Genomic DNA, 18,149 nt, shown 5'->3' with positions numbered 1-18,149 from the left:
CCACGCAAGCAGCGTGACCGCGTGGTGCTCCACAGCTTGCCGGCTTTTCAATGCAAAAACCGCACATGGAGCCGCGCGGCGCCAAAAACAAAATTACAGAAAGCAACGTAGATTCACCAGAATGATACCGGGCTGTATAGGGTTAAATTATGAGGGCAGGTTGCAGAAAGTTGGCTTGTATTCCCTTGAGTTTACAAGGTTGAGGGGAGAACTAAGCGAGGTGTTTAAAATGATAAAACAATTCATTGGGGTAGATTCTGAGAAACGATTTCCTCCGACGGGGGAGTCAAGAACAAGGGGACGTAACGTTAAAATTAGAGCCAGGCCATTCAGGGGTGAAATCAAGAACAAGGGGACGTAACGTTAAAATTAGAGCCAGGCCATTCAGGGGTGAAATCAAGAACAAGGGGACGTAACGTTAAAATTAGAGCCAGGCCATTCAGGGGTGAAATCAAGAACAAGGGGACGTAACGTTAAAATTAGAGCCAGGCCATTCAGGGGTGAAATCAAGAAGCAATTTTCACACAAACCTGGACTCTCTCCCAAAAGGATGTGGCTGCCAGGAGGTTTCAAGACTGAGATTGATAGAGTTTTGTTGGGTAAGGCTATCAAGGGATATGGCGCAAATGGGGTTGAGGCATAGGTGGGCCGAGATCTGATTGAATGGCGGAACAGGCTCGAGGGTGTAAGAAATCGTGAATTGGAATAAATTGTGAATTGTAAAAGAAATGATGGTTTTATAAATGAAATGGGTTCGCCTAGTTCAGCAGCCAGGACAAGTGGATGACACAGAAGAAACCAATCATGTCAGATAAGGAGATGCACAAAGAGCTGAGGTCATTTACAAGTGCAGAATGCAGAAACAGGCCTTCATGTAGGCTTAGCTAGGCATGATAAGAGGTCGGGTAAGGAGGCTTATGATAAACAAACTGTCTAGGAGAAAGTGCAAGATGTCCAAACGGGAGATAAGCAGAGGAATGACCTCATGAGTCTGGGAGGGGTCTACTGTAGGTACCTATTCCTCTGTAATTAGACAATTGAATTGGTAAAAGTGATTAAACAAATGATGGACGCAAGGTATCCACCGGCCCACCGAAATAAGGTAATTGATGCTAGATCAATTGTTCATTTTAAACCTGAGATTGATAGATTTTTGTTAACCAAAGGTAGCAAGGGATATGGGGCAAAGGCGGGTATATGGAGTTAGATCGCAGATCAGCCATGATCTCATTGAATGGTGGAACAGGCTCGAGGGGCTAAATGGCCTCCTCCCATTCCTATCTGCTTGCCTCCTCTTTCTGACCTTTGGTAACCTGTGTCTCTTGTATTATCTGGTTGTCTCTGGGCTGGGGATTCTGTCCCCTGTTGTATTATCTGGTTGTCTCTGGGCTGGGGATTCTGTCCCCTGTTGTATTATCTGGTTGTCTCTGGGCTGGGGATTCTGTCCCCTGTTGTATTATCTGGTTGTCTCTGGGCTGGGGATTCTGTCCCCTGTTGTATTATCTGGTTGTCTCTGGGCTGGGATTCTGTCTCCTGTTGTATAAGAACATAAGAAATAGGAGCAGGAGTAGGCCAATCGGCCCCTCGAGCCTGCTCCGCCATTCAATAAGATCATGGCTGATCTGACCCTAACCGCCAATCCACTATCACAGAACCATCTCCTGAATCTAACAGAATTAGACACACGAAATAGGAGCAGGATCAGGCTACACGGCCCCTGGGCCCGCTCCGCTACCCACAGGGCCATGACCGATCCGAACCTAGACTCATGTCCAAATTCCTGCCCGCTCCCCATAACCCTTTACTTCTAGGAAACTGTCTATTTCTGTTTTAAATTTATGTAATGATGTAGCTTCTACAGCTTTTTGGGGCAGCATATTCCATGGACCTACCACCCTCTGAGTGAAGTAGTTCCTCCTCATCTCAGTTTTGAAAGAGCAGCCCCTTATTCTAAGACTATGCCCCCTAGTTCTAGTTTCACCCATCATCGGGAACATCCTCCCCGCATCCACCCGATCCAACCCCTTCACAATCTTATATGTTTCAATAAGATCGCCTCTCATTCTTCTGAACTCCAATGAGTAGAGTCCCAATCTACTCAACCTCTCCTCATATGTCCATCCCCTCATCCCCGGGATTAACCGAGTGAACCTTCTTTGTACTGACTCGAGAGCAAGTATGTCCTTTCTTAAGTATGGACACCAAAACTGTACGCAGTATTCCAGGTGCGGTCTCACCAATTATCTGGTTGTCTCTGGGCTGGGGATTCTGTCTCCTGTTGTATTATCTGGTTGTCTCTGGGCTGGGGATTCTGTCTCCTGTTGTATTATCTGGTTGTCTCTGGGCTGGGGATTCTGTCTCCTGTTGTATTATCTGGTTGTCTCTGGGCTGGGGATTCTGTCTCCTGTGGTATTATCTGGTTGTCTCTGGGCTGGGATTCTGTCTCCTGTTGTATTATCTGGTTGTCTCTGGGCTGGGGATTCTGTCTCCTGTGGTATTATCTAGTTGTCTCTGGGCTGGGGATTCTGTCTCCTGTTGTATTATCTAGTTGTCTCTGGGCTGGGGATTCTGTCTCCTGTTGTATTATCTAGTTGTCTCTGGGCTGGGATTCTGTCCCCTGTTGTATTATCTGGTTGTCTCTGGGCTGGGGAATTCTGTCTCCTGTTGTATTATCTGGCTGTCTCTGGGCTGGGGATTCTGTCTCCTGTGGTATTATCTAGTTGTCTCTGGGCTGGGGATTCTGTCTCCTGTTGTATTATCTAGTTGTCTCTGGGCTGGGGATTCTGTCTCCTGTTGTATTATCTAGTTGTCTCTGGGCTGGGATTCTGTCCCCTGTTGTATTATCTGGTTGTCTCTGGGCTGGGGAATTCTGTCTCCTGTTGTATTATCTGGCTGTCTCTGGGCTAGGGATTCTGTCCCCTGACTCGGGCAATGGCGGCCGGTCTGTCCCAGCGTGCCCCGCGGCTGTGGGCGCGCCCTATTCCCGGGCTGGGGTCAGCTGACCGGAATCGGCGGTGCCGGAAGTGCTTGCGGCCTGTGTCCAGGCTCTCGAGTTTGAGGCGAGGCCGAGAGGGAGAGACCGTGCCCGGGACCCGCCACCATGATCCTGTTGGAGATCAACAACCGTATCGTGGAGGAGACGCTCAGCCTCAAGCTGGAGAACGCGCTGGCCGGGTACGGAGAGGCCCCGAGCCCGGGGGAGAGGCCCGGCACCGGGGATTGGGAGAGGCCTGGAGATTGGGCGAGGCCCAGGCCCGGGGATTGGGAGAGGCCCGGGGATTGGGGGAAGCCCGGCACCGGGGGAGAGGCCCAGGCCCTGGGCTGGAGCGGGTCCCGGCCCCTCTCCCCTCTCCCGGGAGGCTCCCTCCTGGAGCCGGGGCGGATTCTTGTCTCTGGTTTTTGGGGTCTCGCCTTTTATCCCTTCAGTAAGATAAGACCGTCTTAAGGGGCCACAGTCTAAGGATAAGGGGTAAGCCATTTAGGACAGAGATGAGGAGGACTTTCTTCACCCAGAGAGTGGTGAACCTGTGGAATTCTCTACCACAGAAGGCAGTGGAGGCCAATTCATTAAATATATTCAAGAAGGAGTTGGATATATTTCTTAAGGCTAAAGGGATCAAAGGATATGGGGAGAAAGCAGGGACAGGGTACTGAGCTTGGATGATCAGCCATGATCTCATTGAATGGCGGAGCAGGCTCGAGAGGCCGAATGGCCGACTCCTGCTCCTATCTTCTATGTTTCTAACGTGAGAAATAGGAGCAGGAATGGGCCGTGCAGCCCCAGTGTCAGCCCAGGCTCAGTGGGTAACAGCCTCGCTCTCCTCTGAGTCAGAAGGTCGTGGGTTTAAGTCCCAACTCCAGAGACATGAGCATTGCACTTCACTGTCGGAGGGGCAGTGCTGAGGGAGTGCCGCACTGTCGGAGGGGCAGTACTGAGGGAGCGCGGCACTGTCGGAGGGGCAGTACTGAGGGAGCGCTGCACTGTCGGAGGGGCTGCACTGTCGGAGGGTCAGTACTGAGGGAGTGCTGCACTGTCGGAGGGGCAGTACTGAGGGAGTGCCGCACTGTCGGAGGGGCAGTACTGAGGGAGTGCTGCACTGTCGGAGGGGCAGTACTGAGGGAGCGCCGCACTGTCGGAGGTGCCGTCTTTCGGATGAGACGTTAAACCGAGGCACCGTCTACCCCCTCGGGTGGACGTAAAAGATCCCACAGTCACTATTTCGAAGAGGAGCAGGGCAGTTATCCCCGGTGTCCTGAGGCTAATATTTTTCCCTCAACCAACATCACAAAAAAAGATTATTTGGTCATTTATCACTTTGCTGTTTGTGGGAGCTTGCTGTGCACAAATTGGCTGCCGCGTTTCCAACAGTGACCACACTTCCAATGTACTTCATTGGCTGTAAAATGCGTGTGGACACCCTGAGGTCGTGAAAGGCACTTTATTAAATGCAAGTCTTTTTTTCGAGCCTGTTCCCTCATTCACAAAAGATCATGGCTGATCTTAAAACATCAACTCCACTTTCCCGCCCGATCCCCATATCCCTTGATTCCCCGAGAGTCCAAAAATCTCTCGCTCTCAGCCTTGAATATACTCAACGACTGAGCATCCTCAGCCCTCTGGGGCAGAGAATTCCAGAGATTCACCACCCTCTGAGTGAAGAAATTCCTCCTCATCTCAGTCCAAAATGGCTGACCCCCTATCCTGAGACTACGCCCCCTAGTTCTAGACTCTCCAGCCAGGGGAAACAATCTCTCAGCATCTACCCTGTCAATCCCCCTCAGAATCTTATGTTTCAATGAGATCACCTCTCATTCTTCTAACCTCCAGAGAGTATAGGCTCGATCTCTGATCCCGGGGTCAGCCTTGTGGAGTCTGCAGCTCACCTGGTCAAACAGTTGTTCAGCAGATGTGCGGCGTCCACCACTGTCCTGGGCTGATTTGGGTTGGTCCCTGGTCTTCGGGTGCCTCACCCACCAGCCCAGGACTGCAAGGCGAAGCCCTACCCCAAGGCTGGGTGACCAGGGAGGGGGACCTTGCAGAGGGGAAGCAGCTAGTCCCCGTCCTGGTCTCCAGGTCCTGGTCTCCAGCTCCTGCCCTGGGGGTAATCGGAGGGCATCGCCCAGACCGGTCATCTGACAAGTTGTGCCACCCTATATATCTGTGAAAAGTGTCAGTTGTGGCATGTCCTGCACCTCCGCAAGGAGCTTCTTAGCTGCGATATAACCCCTGATGTTAGGAGGCCTTGTATTTGAGAGGACTGGGGGCCATTCGGTATTTGTTGGTCTCGCTCCCTATTATTGAACAGGGATGAGATATTTAATTCTCAACAGCTCAGTAGATGCAGCTTGCGTGTTGGCCCATTTTGCACATAGCAAGATCCCACAAACGGCAGTGAGTTGAGGAGCAGATGATTTGTTTCAGTGCTGTTGGTTGAGGGAGAAATATTGGTCAGGAAAAACTCTTCCAATAGTGGGACCTTTTATATTAGAATCATACAGCACAGAAGGAGGCCATTCGGAGCGTCGAGCCTGTGCTAGCTCTGTGAAAGAGCTACCAACGGGAGAGGGCGGACGGGGCCTCGGTTTAACGTCTCATCTGAAAGACGGCACCTCCGACAGTGCAGCACTCCCTCAGCACTGCACTGGGAGTGTCGGCCTGGATTACGGACTCGAGTCTGTTTAGTGGGTTCTTGAACCCACAACCTTCTGACTCAGGCGAGAGTGCTACTCACTGAGCCAAGCTGACACCTGGTCTGGTGAGAGGACAGGATCCCGTTTGACTGTTGAGCTTGTTCTGTGCCGAGACAGCTTCGGCGCTTGAAAGGGCCCCGTGGGTGAGGTATCGGCGCGTGGTGCCTGTGGAAGCCGTATCCCGGTGACGGCCAGTGTCTGCGGGAGAGAAGTGGGGGGGCGGGGGGAGTATTCAGAACATGCCACCTGTTGGGGCTGATATTACCAGATTTTACCAGGACAGTCACGAGGTGATTTAAAATGAAAAACAACTGGAAGATAAAGTGATCTATTGAATTGAAAGAGGAGTGAGATTCGGGGGGTGGGGGGTCCTATTGGGTATATCGATTAGAGTTGGATACCTGTGTGTTGTGCAGGAGTTAACCTTGATTCCTGTTCTTCAGCTAGGTTCCTGTTCCCTATTTGCATGTTCAGTTCCTCCAGTCAGGAAAGGGTTAACCAGCGAGCATGAAGCTGCAATTGCAGCATCTGACACAGCCGTGCTCTGTCACAGGAACCCAGCTTGTTCCCTAATTTGATTTCCATAATCTATCATTGTGTGGTTTTTTTTTCTCTGAAACAAAGGCTTTGCCGCTTTAGTTAAGTTGTTAATGGCAGAGCAAGTAACTGACCCCGAGGGTGGGCTCGCCCACCCCAGCCGAATGTCCAGCCCGCCCCGAGGGTCTGTGCTTCCCCTGAGTGTGTCTGAGGATCTGGTTCTCTCGCTTCACCCCTCTCTTTTCTTCCCCCCCCCCCCCCACCCCAAAAAAAACCCAGGGCTGCTCAGTTCCACACCCACCCCCTCACAAAACTTGTTTTTAAAAGCTTGTAGACTATAGGAAGGTTGAAGGAGTTTGAGGGGAGACTGAGGGAGGGGAGGAGTCCCACAGTTTGAGGGGAGACTGAGGGAGAGAAGGAGTCCCACAGTTTGAGGGGAGACTGAGGGAGGGGAGGAGTCCCACAGTTTGAGGGGAGACTGAGGGAGAGAAGGAGTCCCACAGTTTGAGGGGAGACTGAGGGAGGGGAGGAGTCCCACAGTTTGAGGGGAGACTGAGGGCGGGGAGGAGTCCCACAGTTTGAGGGAGACTGAGGGAGGGGAAGAGTCCCACAGTTTGAGGGAGACTGAGGGAGGGGAGGAGTCCCACAGTTTGAGGGGAGACTGAGGGAGGGGAGGAGTCCCACAGTTTGAGGGGAGACTGAGGGAGGGGAGGAGTCCCACAGTTTGACGGGGAGACTGAGGGAGGGGAGGAGTCCCACAGTTTGAGGGGAGACTGAGGGAGGGGAGGAGTCCCACAGTTTGAGGCATTGGGTGAGAATGAGTTCGAGTCAGTGACGGTGCGATGGGCCTGAGTTTCGATGCAGGGAGTATACAGGAAGGGGAGGAAGTGCGAGTGTAGGACAGGGCATTTGGAGCTTGCAGGCGAGGAACGCTCTGGGGATCACAGACCAGGCTCGTGTTAATGCTGAAGATTTGCATTGTCATAAAGCACCTCATCACTTTTTGGAAACCTATCTGTGCTTCAGATAGAGTGAATTACTATGAAGACAGGTCATGTCACGTAGGCAGGTGCACGCAGCAAGGGCGCACAGTGAGATTGATGACTTGTTTATCTGCTTTTGCTGCTGGTGAGGGAGTAATGTTGGCCAGGACACTGGCAGACTCCCTGCCTTTCTAATAGTACACCAGAAAGACTGGCAGAAACAGTGTGTGTTTTGGCTCAATGAGCGAGATGATTGAGATGCACTGAGAGACATGCATTATAGGAAGAGGGATATATTGCCCCTTTATTCCTGATAACACTGCCCCAGTGTACAGTATAGAGTAAGAAATATTCTTTACTCCTGATCAATGTTCGCTGTAAGCTGCGCGTTCTACGTGCGCTGTATTTACAGTGTAAAAGTCAGTGAGCGGGCTGTGCGGGACCTTTGAGGTTACAGCGCGGCCGCGCACCTTAGTGGAAACATTGCTCCTGATCGTGCTGTCGCTGTGTACCATATCAAATCAGCCCCGTATTAACGTTTACTCCTAATGGCACTGCCCCTGTGTATCCAGAGCCGGGGTATTTTGTACCCATCCCATTGTGTGTTTACACTCCAGCTGATTGGAGCTGTAGTTTTAGTCAGTGCAGTGTGTGTGACTCTTCCTGAATGAAATCCCTGTCTGAACTAACTGTCTTTCATTCTTTGCAGCAACAAGCCTGACACGGTGGAAGTCACTTTTGCAGGTAAGCTATACCCTGCAGTACATCACTGCTGACACGAACGTGTAACTCTGTACCCTGGGGCTGGCAACAGTGGCAGAGGCCGGGGCTACACTGTTAGTAAGGGTGCCTGCATGGGTTCAACATGGGCTGCGTCTGTCCCGATGTCAGTATAAGTTGTAGCTTGGGCCGTGCCCGATTCCCAGCGCGGGGAGCGGGCGGGATCTGCTTTGGCTTCCGCTCTTTGCTGAGTTTGTGGATTGCAGTGGGCAGAGATCGGGACGCTACAATTGTCTGAGCTCCCTGAGCACTGAAGGAATGTTCCTATCCCTAAAGGTTATCCAGTGCTTCACCTGGGGCACAGTACAGGGCTTTGGGTCGGGCTGTAATATCCTCAGCCTCCTTCTCTGCGCTAAGATTCTATGATCACCCGCAGAACAGAGGCACTGGGCAATCTGTCTCTCGATCCAGCGCGCGGGCTGGCTTGGAGGGGGGGGGGGGGGGGGCGGGGGGGGAGGTGATCCTGGGGGGGGGGGGGGGGGGGTGTCAGTGTAGAGATTCCTGTTGGAGTTTCTCTCACCTATCACTTTTGCTGCAGATTTTGATGGCGTCCTTTACCATATTTCCAACCCAAATGGGGACAAGACCAAGGTGATGGTCAGCATTGCCCTGAAGTTCTACAAAGAGCTGCAGGATCACGGAGCGGACGAGGTGAGTGTGGCCGGCTTGGGGTGTGAAGGATGTCACTCCTGATTATTAACAACCACTTGCATTTATGTAGCGCCTCTAACATAGTAAAACGTCCCAAGGCATTTCACAGGAGCGTTATCAAAGAAAACATTTGACACCGAGCCACGTGAGATATTAGAACGGATGACCAAAAGCTTGGTCGAAGAGGTAGGTTTTAAGGAGTGTCTTAAAGGAGGAGAGATTAGCGGAGAGGTTTAGGGAGGGAATTCCAGAGCTCCGGGCCCAGGCAGCTGAAGGCACGGCCGCCAGTGGTGAGGGGATAATAATCAGGGATGCTCAAGAGGCCAGAATTGGAGGAGCGCAGAGATCTCGGAGGGTTGCAGGCAATGTTCTCACTAAATTAAGAACATAATTTAAACAAGGGGAATTATGATGCCATGAGACGGGAACTGAGTAGGTCTGATTGGACAACGTTCCTGGGAGGACTGGAGGTAGATAAACAATGGCAAACATTTAAAGATAGAATGACAAAATTGCAAAAATTGTTTATACCAATCTGGCATAAAAGGAAATCTAAAAAGGTGACTCAACCGTGGATAACAGGGGAAATTAGAGACAGCATAAAATCCAAAGATAGGGCGTATAAAATAGCCAAAAAAAGCGCCAGAGCGGAAGATTGGGAACAGTTTAAGATAGAGCAAAGGAGGGCAAAGGGCATGATCAAGAGGGGCAAAATAGCTTACGAAAACAAGCTGGCGGAAAATATAAAAACTAACTCCAAAAGCTTTTATAAATATATCAAAAGGAAAAGACTGGTGAAAACCAAAGTTGGTCCATTGCAGTCAGATACGGGGGAATATATAATGGGAAATAAGGAAATGGCAGATCAACTAAATGCATACTTTGGGTCAGTCTTTACGAAGGAAGACACAAAAAACCTCCCTGGGATATCGGGAAAAATAGGGACATTGGCAAAGGAGGAACTGACGCAAATCAATATCTCTAAGGATATGGTGTTAAGGAAGCTAAAGGGATTGAAGGTGGACAAATCCCCAGGGCCTGATAACATGCATCCTAGGGTACTGAAGGAGGTGGCCCTAGAGATAGCGGATGCACTAAGGATGATTTTTCAGAATTCATTAGACTCGGGAACAGTGCCGATGGATTGGAGGGTAGCTAACGTTACCCCACTATTCAAAAAGGGGGGTAGGGAAAAAGCAGGTAATTACAGACCTGTAAGCCTTACATCAGTTGTGGGCAAAATGCTGGAGTCCATCATTAAGGATGAAATAGCGGAGCACTTAGCAAATGGGGACAGGATAGGACAGAGTCAACATGGATTTACAAAGGGTAAATCGTGCTTGACTAATCTATTGGAATTTTTTGAGGGAGTAACTGGTAGAATAGATGGGGGAGAGCCAGTAGATGTGGTGTACCTGGACTTCCAAAAGGCCTTCGATAAGGTCCCACATAAAAGATTAGCATGGAAAATTGAGGCTCATGGGATAAAGGGGAAAGTTTTGGCGTGGATAGGGAACTGGCTGTCAGATAGAAAACAGAGAGTTGGAATAAACGGCTCATTTTCTGAATGGCAGGCAGTAACAAGTGGGGTACCACAGGGATCTGTCCTGGGCCCCCAGCTGTTCACAATTTACATTAATGACCTGGATCAGGGAGTCGGATGCAGCATTTCCAAATTTGCAGACGACACTAAACTAGGAGGGGGGGTGGGCTCAGAGGAAGAGACCAGGAAGCTCCAGAGCGATTTGGACAGACTGGGCGATTGGGCGGATAAATGGCAGATGCACTATAATGTGGACAAGTGCGAAGTTATCCACCTTGGGTGCAGGAACGGGAGGGCAAATTATTATTTAAATGGCAATAGATTGGGAGAGGGGGAAGTACAGAGAGACCTGGGTGTTCTTGTACACCAGTCACTGAAGGCGAGCATGCAGGTGCAACAGGCGGTCAAGAAGGCAAACGGTATGCTGGCCTTCATAGCAAAAGGGTTAGAATACAGGAACAGGGATACCTTGCTGCAGCTGTACAGGGCACTGGTGAGACCACACCTCGAGTACTGTGTACAGTTTTGGTCGCCTCATCTGAGGAAGGATGTTCTTGCCATGGAGGGGGTGCAGCGGCGATTCACCAGGCTGATACCAGGAATGGCGGGAATGACCTATGAGGAGAGACTATGTAGTTTAGGGATGTACACACTGGAGTTTAGAAGATTGAGAGGGGACCTCATAGAAGTGTATAAAATTCTGACAGGTCTAGACAGACTGGATGCAGAAGGAATGTTTCCCTTGGCGGGTGAGAACAGAACTAGAGGACATAATTTAAGGATAAGGGCTAAACCATTTAGGACAGAGATGAGGGGGAATTTCTTCACTCAGAGAGTGGTGAACCTGTGGAACTCATTGCCACAGAGGGCAGTGTACGCCAGCTCATTAAATATATTTAAGAGGGAATTAGATATATTTCTAACGGGCAAAAGGGGTTAAGGGTTACGGAGAGAAGGCGGGGACGGGATACTGAATTAAAGGATCAGCCATGATCTCATCGAATGGCGGAGCAGGCACGAAGGGCCGAATGGCCTACTCCTGCTCCTATCTTCTATGTATCTATGTATGTATAAGAAATAGGAGCAGGAGTCGGCCCTTCGAGCCTGCTCCGCCATTCAATGAGATTATGGCTGATCTTCTGCCTCAACTCCATTCACCGGCCCTATCGCCATATCCCTTGATGCCCTCACTAGTCAGAAATCTATCAACTTCTGTTTTGAAGATACCCAATGACTGAGCCTCCACAGCCCTCGGGGGTAGAGAATTCCAAAGATTCACCACCCTCTGTGAAGAATTTCTCCTCATCTCAGTCCTGAATGGCCTACCTTTTATCCTGAGGCTGTGGCCCCTGGTTCTAGACTCCCCAGCCAAGGGAAACATTCTCCCAGCATCCACCCTATCAAGCCCTGTAATCATTTTGTATGCTTCAATGAGATCCCCTCTCATTCTTCTGAATTCAAGGGAATACAGGCTTAGTTTACTCAATCTCTTCTCATACGACAGTCCCGCCATCCCAGGAATCAATCTCGTGGACCTTCGTTGCACTCCCTCAATGGCGAATTCTTTGTTGTGCGCAGCCTGTTTATTTCAATGCGATGTCCCTTTTAAGTTTCTGCACATGCGCGGTATTTCCAGTGGAAATGCTTGTGAGCGACCTGCACGGGACCTTGCAGAGTACTCGCGGCCACGCACACGCGCAGCTTAGAGGGAACATCGGTTGTAGGGCTGGAGGAGGTTGCAGTGATGGGGAGGGGCGAGGCTATGGAGGGATTTGAACACCAGGATGAGAGTTTTTAAATGGAGGCGTTGCTGGACCAGGAGTTGTGCTGATGTAGATGTGATGAGTTGTCCTCTTTCTCTGTCCCCGTGTATTTCCAGCGTTTCCCTCTTTATTTTTGAGGCGATAAAACTTGTCTGAACACACAAGAATCTCTCAAAATACTTCACCCAATGAATTATCTTTGGATGGTTACAGGGAAATGGTGCATTTCTGCACCAGTAAAGCCCCATAAACAGCAATGCTGTTACAAGAGTGTCTCTCGATCTGGTTATACTGTCCTTTTTATATTAACATTTATTTCCACTGGCAGGAGGGTCGGTAACCAGTGTTTCCCCCTCTAAGGTGCACAACCGCGCACCAATCACAAGGTCCCGCGCAGGCTGCGCACCAGAGCTGTCGTGGGCACACAGTAAATGTAAGGGCCCGCGCAGGGAGAAAAAAAATTAGAGGAAACATTGTCGGTAACCAGACGGCAGAGTTCAGGTGATTGGCAAAAGAACCAGAGAAGTGATGAGGGGAAAAAATTATCGCAGCGAGTTGTTGTGATCTGGAACGCGCTGCCTGAAAGGGCGGTGGGAGCAGATTCAATAGTAACTTTCAAAAGGGAATTGGAGAAATACTTGAAACGGAAAAATTTGCAGGGCTTTGGGGGAGTGGGACTAATTGGATAGAATCTTTCAAAGAGCCGGCACGATGGGCCGAATGGCCTCTTCCTGTGCTGAGAGATTCTATAACCTTATTTGCTGAATTTGTGACCCATGGGAATGGAGGACGGGGAAGAAATTCATTATCGCCAAAAGCTATGAATCTAATTGCAATGTGGGATCAGTGCTCGGGGAAGGATGGTGACGCAGACAGTATCAACGGGCTTGAGATCATTCGGCGGGGTACCGGAGAGGAAGGTTTGTGTGATTTTGGTGAGTAGGTGGGGTTGAGATTAATGAACGTTACGCATTCCCAGGAAGTCCGATGAATGAAAGGGTTAAAACTCGGCCAATTCCAATTGGAGCAGAGCCCAGGATCAAATTCCCCGTCCCTTTGCTCCCCGCTGGTCACTGTCTGACGTGTGGCCCCAGTTCTCTTTGTGGGGTACACTTCTAGGGTGCTGGGCACCCTCTGGTTCCGCACTCCGCCTGGGCAGTTTCAGCATGCTATTTGACCGTGGGGGGGTGTCACAGCCGAGCCCAGTCCTGTCCTCACCTGATGTCCACAACAGCTGAGCAGGAGGGAAACCACTGGACAACGATTGGGCTTCTCTTTCTCCACCTTACCCCCCCCCCCCCCCCCCCCAAATCTCTTGTTTCACTTGGAGAGACTTTGGCCATCCTGCTGAAATTGGGTAGTGTAGTGGTTGCGTTAACTGGACTAATAATCCAGAGAACACGAGTTGAAATACCACCGCGGCGGGTTGAGAATTTCAATTCAGTTCAGGAAATAAAAAGCCGGTGTCGGTGAACGTGAGCATGAGGCTGACAGGTTGTCATAAAATCCCTGATGTCTTTCGGGAAGGAAACCTGCCGTCCTTACCCGCTCTGGGCCGACATGCGACTCCAGTTCCACACTGACGTTGCCCTCTGAAGTGGTCTAGCGAGACTCTCCGTTATATCTCCACACTAGCAGCGATTCAAGAATGCGGCCCACCACCACGCTCTCAGGGCAACTGCGGGTGGGCAATAAATGCCAGCCCTGCCAGCAAAGCCCACATCTTGAGAATTAATTTTTTAAAAAGCAACAGGGATTGAAATTGGAACCTTCCTCCTCTGTGCCGCCACCTTATACAGGAAACTTTCGATTTACCGGCACCTGAATAACCGGAAATCTCGGTTAACCGGCAAAATTCAGGAGTAGGTTCAGGTAAGTTTTATTACTTGCCTTCCTCGATCTGTTGCTGTGCAAGGGTGTGGCTGCAGCTGTTGCTAAGCTACAGAGACACTTGCAACTTGTGGCCATTGTTCTGAAGCAACAGGGTTTGTTGCTTTACCGTATCTTTTACTATAGCTTTCGGTTATCCGGAATTTTTGATGAACCGGCACCACGTCGGTCCCGTCGGTGCCGGATAAAAAAAAGTTTCCTGTATAAGTAAATAAATTGTCCCATCTTCCTGTGTCACTTGTACCTGAACAAGAAAACTATGAGTAAGGAAATTGGACGGCAGACATATACACAGGTGGAAGCCCGTAAGCTGAGTGAGCAGGTTATGCTGCAGACCACGTTAACCTCAGCAGCTTCTCTCAGTGCCAGCTTTGCACGTTTAAACCCCAGAACTCCCTCCCCTGTGACTTCCTGTCAGTGGTTTGGATTTTCATTCAAGTACAGAGAAAGATGAAGTCATCAACTGATAATTATTAGCCGTGATCGTGGTAAACTATCCCGCCTCGTCCTTCTCGACCTGTTTGCAACCTGTTGACCACACCATCCTCCTCCCAATGCCTCTCCTCAGTCGTCTAGCTGGGTGGGACTGGCCTCGCCCGGTTCCTTTCTTATCTATCCAGTTGTAGCCAGAGAATCACTTTCAGTGGCTTCTCTACCCGCTCCCGCAACGTTAGCTCTGAAGCCCCTAAAGAGCCAAGAACATAAGAATTAGGAGTAGGCCCTTTGGCCCCTCAAGCCTGCTCCACCATTCAGTAAGGTCCTGGCTGATCTAGCTCAACTCCACCTTCCTGTGTCATCGACAGTGCTATCAAGCGGTACTTACTCACCAATAACCTGCTCACCGATGCGCAGTTTGGGTTCCGCCAGGACCACTCTGCTCCAGACCTCATTACAGCCTTGGTCCAAACATGGACTAAAGAGCTGAATCCCAGAGGTAAGGTGAGAGTGACTGCCCTTGACATCAAAGCAGCATTTGACCGAGTGTGGCATCAAGGAGCCCCAGTAAAACTGAAGTCAATGGGATACGGGGAAAACTCTCCACTGGCTGGAGTTATACCTAGCACAAAGTTGCTGGAGGGCAATCATCTCAGCCCCAGGACATCACTGCAGGAGTTCCTCAGGGCAGTGTCCTAGGCCCAACCATCTTCAGTTGCTTCATCAATGACCTTCCCTCCATGGTAAGGTCAGAAGTGGAATGTTTGCTGACGATTGCACAATGTTCAGTTCTATTTGCAGCTCCTCAGATGATGGAGCAGTCCGTGCCCGAATGCAGCAAGACCTGGATGACGTTCGGGCTTGGGCTGATAAATGACAAGTAACATTCACGCCAGGCAATGACTATCCAACACGAGAGAGTCTAACCACCGCCCCATGGCATTACCATCGCTGAATCCCCCATCAATATCCTGGGGGTCACATTGACCAGAAACTTAACTGGACCAGCCACATAAATACTGTGGCTACAAGAGCAGGTCAGAGGCTGGGTATTCTGCATTGAGTGTCTCACCCCCTGACTCCCCAAAGCCTTTCCACCATCTACAAGGCACAAGTCAGGAGTGTGATGGAATACTCTCCACTTGCCTGGATGAGTGCAGCTCCAACAACACTCAAGAAGCTCAACACCATTCAGGATAAAGCAGCCCGCTTGATTGGCACCCCATCCACCACCTTAAACATTCACTCCCTCCACCACCAGCGTACCATGGCTGCAGTGTGTACCATCTACAAGATGCACTGCAGCAACTCGCCAAGGCTTCTTCGGCAGCACCTCCCAAACCCGCGACCTCTTCCACCTAGAAGGACAAGGGCAGCAGGCGCATGGGAACACCACCACCTCCAAGTTCCCCTCACACACCATCCTAACTTGGAAATATATTGCCGTTCCTTCATCGTCGCTGGGTCAAAATCCTGGAACTCCCTCCCTAACAGCACTGTGGGAGTACCTTCACCACCACCACCACCACCTTCTCAAGGGCAACTAGGGATGGGCAATAAATGCTGGCCTTGCCAGCAACGCCCACATCCCATGATCGAATGAAATCTCTGCGCTCCTCCAATTCTGGCCTCTTGCACATCCCCAATTTTAACCGCTCCACCATTGGCGGCCGTGCCGTCAGCCGCCTGGGCCCTAAGCTCTGGAATTCCCTCCCTAAACTCTCCGCCTCTCTCTCCTCCTTTAAGACGCTCCTTAAAACCGACCCCTTTTTTGGTCACCTGTCCTGATATCTCCTTATATGGCTGTCAAATTTCGCCTGATTACACGCCCGCGAAACGCCTCTGTTAAAGGCGCTGTATAAATCTAAGTTTTTGTTGAATGAATGGACAGAACGCCCGTAGGTAGTTGGTGACACGTTCATGCATCAGTTCCCTGAAAATAATTGACTGACCAGGAAAGAGCAGTTGGTGTATTTACCCTCTCCCCTTCCATCATGTTACAATGACAACCCACCGCCCCCCCCCCCAACCTTGCCCATACTCCCCACCCACCACCAGCCACATAATCACCTGCCGGGAGGGGGTCGGTGTGTTTGGGGAGCTCCCTATGGCGGGGATGGGTGATGGGTGTCGAGCCCTGCCCAGGCTGGCGGATGTGCTGCTAGCCATAACGTGCGGTCCGTGTGGTTAGAATAAGCTTGGCTCGAATCCTTTTATGGTATTTCACTCAGTTCTTTTTGAGAAACAGGAAGTTCTGATTCACTTCCTCAACAGTTTTTGCACTGAGTTTCCCAGCTCACTGCCCTGGGCCCGTTCCATTCCACGCTGTGCAGTTGTAGCAAAATTAAATCTCCAAGCAACTGCTTCACTCTTTCTATTTTCTGAATTTCGTGTTTTATCAAGGTGAGGGATGTTGGGGCTGAAGAAATTGTTTTGGTCTCCTTGACCAGGTACAGCACGGGGTTAGATACAGAGTAAAGCTCCCTCTACGCTGCCCCATCAAACACTCCCAGGGCAGGTACAGCACGGGTTAGATGCAGAGTAAAGCTCCCTCTACACTGTCCCATCAAACACTCCCAGGGCAGGTACAGCACGGGTTAGATACAGAGTAAAGCTCCCTCTACATTGTCCCATTAAACACTCCCAGGGCAGGTACAGCACGGGTTAGATACAGAGTAAAGCTCCCTCTACACTGTCCCATCAAACACTCCCAGGGCAGGTACAGCACGGGTTAGATACAGAGTAAAGCTCCCTCTACGCTGCCCCATCAAACACTCCCAGGGCAGGTACAGCACGGGTTAGATACAGAGTAAAGCTCCCTCTACACTGTCCCATCAAACACTCCCAGGGCAGGTGCAGCACGGGTTAGATACAGAGTAAAGCTCCCTCTACACTGTCCCATCAAACTCTCCCAGGGCTGGTACAGCATGGGTTAGATACAGAGTAAAGCTCCCTCTACACTGTCCCATCAAACTCTCCCAGGGCTGGTACAGCACGGGTTAGATACAGAGTAAAGCTCCCTCTACACTGTCCCATCAAACACTCCCAGGGCAGGTACAGCACGGGCTGGATACAGAGTAAAGCTCCCTCTACACTGTCCCATCAAACACTCCCAGGGCAGGTACAGCACAGGTTAGATACAGAGTAAAGCTCCCTCTACACTGTCCCATCAAACACTCCCAGGACACCAGGGAGAACTCCCCTGTTCTTCTTCGAAACAGTGCCCTGGGATCTTTTACGTCCAGAGAGCAGCCGGGGCCTCGGTTTAACATCTCATTTTTAAAAAACAGCACCTCCGACAGTGCCGCACTCCCTCAGTACTGGCACTGGGAGTGTCAGTCTAGAGTGGGACTTGAACCCACGACCTTCTGACTCCGAGGCGAGGGTGCTACCCACTGAGCCACAGCTGAGACTTGCCTTAAACCAGGGGGAGGAAGGAGAGAAGAAAGGGGAATAGAGGTGGTGTTGATGGAAAGGTTTCTTGTCCTGCAGTTTGTGCGTTGAGCTGAACGTGCTGTGATGGGTTGTGTGTTTATTGGCCCCCTATATTAGGGGGTTTGATGGGGTGATTGCTTATCTCGCCTGTTAACTGTCTGGTGTGCTTTGTCCTTGCAGTTACTGAAACGAGTGTATGGTGCTTACCTTGTGGCTGCTGAAGCAGGTAAAATATTATTTCCTTTCCCTCTAATGTTTGAAATGAATGATTGATCTGCACAGACGGAGATATATTGAAGTATAACCCCCCAGTTTCTGCCACACTTGGTGTTTTATTTCTGTAAACAAAATCCAAAGCTAACCGGCGGTTTTTAGTAACCGCAAACCTCAATACGCCAAATTATAAGATGGGCCGATCTGTGCTGTGTGAGGCACGCTCAG

At 50.5% G+C, this 18,149-nt stretch overlaps 1 protein-coding gene across 2 annotated transcripts in view; it reads left to right on the top strand.

Annotated features, from left to right (window-relative positions):
* The first annotated feature begins 2,999 nt into the window (after window positions 1–2,999).
* arpc2 (actin related protein 2/3 complex, subunit 2) overlaps window positions 3,000–18,149 on the top strand; it is a 38,872-nt gene continuing 23,722 nt past the window's right edge. Inside the window, exons 1-4 of one of the 2 annotated variants that reach the window (XM_085986947.1) lie at window positions 3,000–3,174; window positions 7,921–7,955; window positions 8,530–8,642; window positions 17,889–17,934. In XM_085986947.1, the coding sequence (XP_085843073.1) occupies window positions 3,101–3,174; window positions 7,921–7,955; window positions 8,530–8,642; window positions 17,889–17,934 (268 nt within the window). In that variant the 5' untranslated portion in view covers window positions 3,000–3,100. The remainder of the gene's footprint in view (window positions 3,175–7,920; window positions 7,956–8,529; window positions 8,643–17,888; window positions 17,935–18,149) is intronic. The other variant, XM_085986948.1, reaches the window with a different exon arrangement.

The sequence above is a fragment of the Somniosus microcephalus genome, chromosome 4, assembly GCF_052327205.1.
Source record: "Somniosus microcephalus isolate GS21.2 chromosome 4, FLI_Smic_1.0, whole genome shotgun sequence".
NCBI classification, from domain to species: domain Eukaryota; kingdom Metazoa; phylum Chordata; class Chondrichthyes; order Squaliformes; family Somniosidae; genus Somniosus; species Somniosus microcephalus.
The sequence above is the reverse complement of the archived record's forward strand: the minus strand, read 5'-3'. Positions and strand labels throughout refer to the sequence as shown.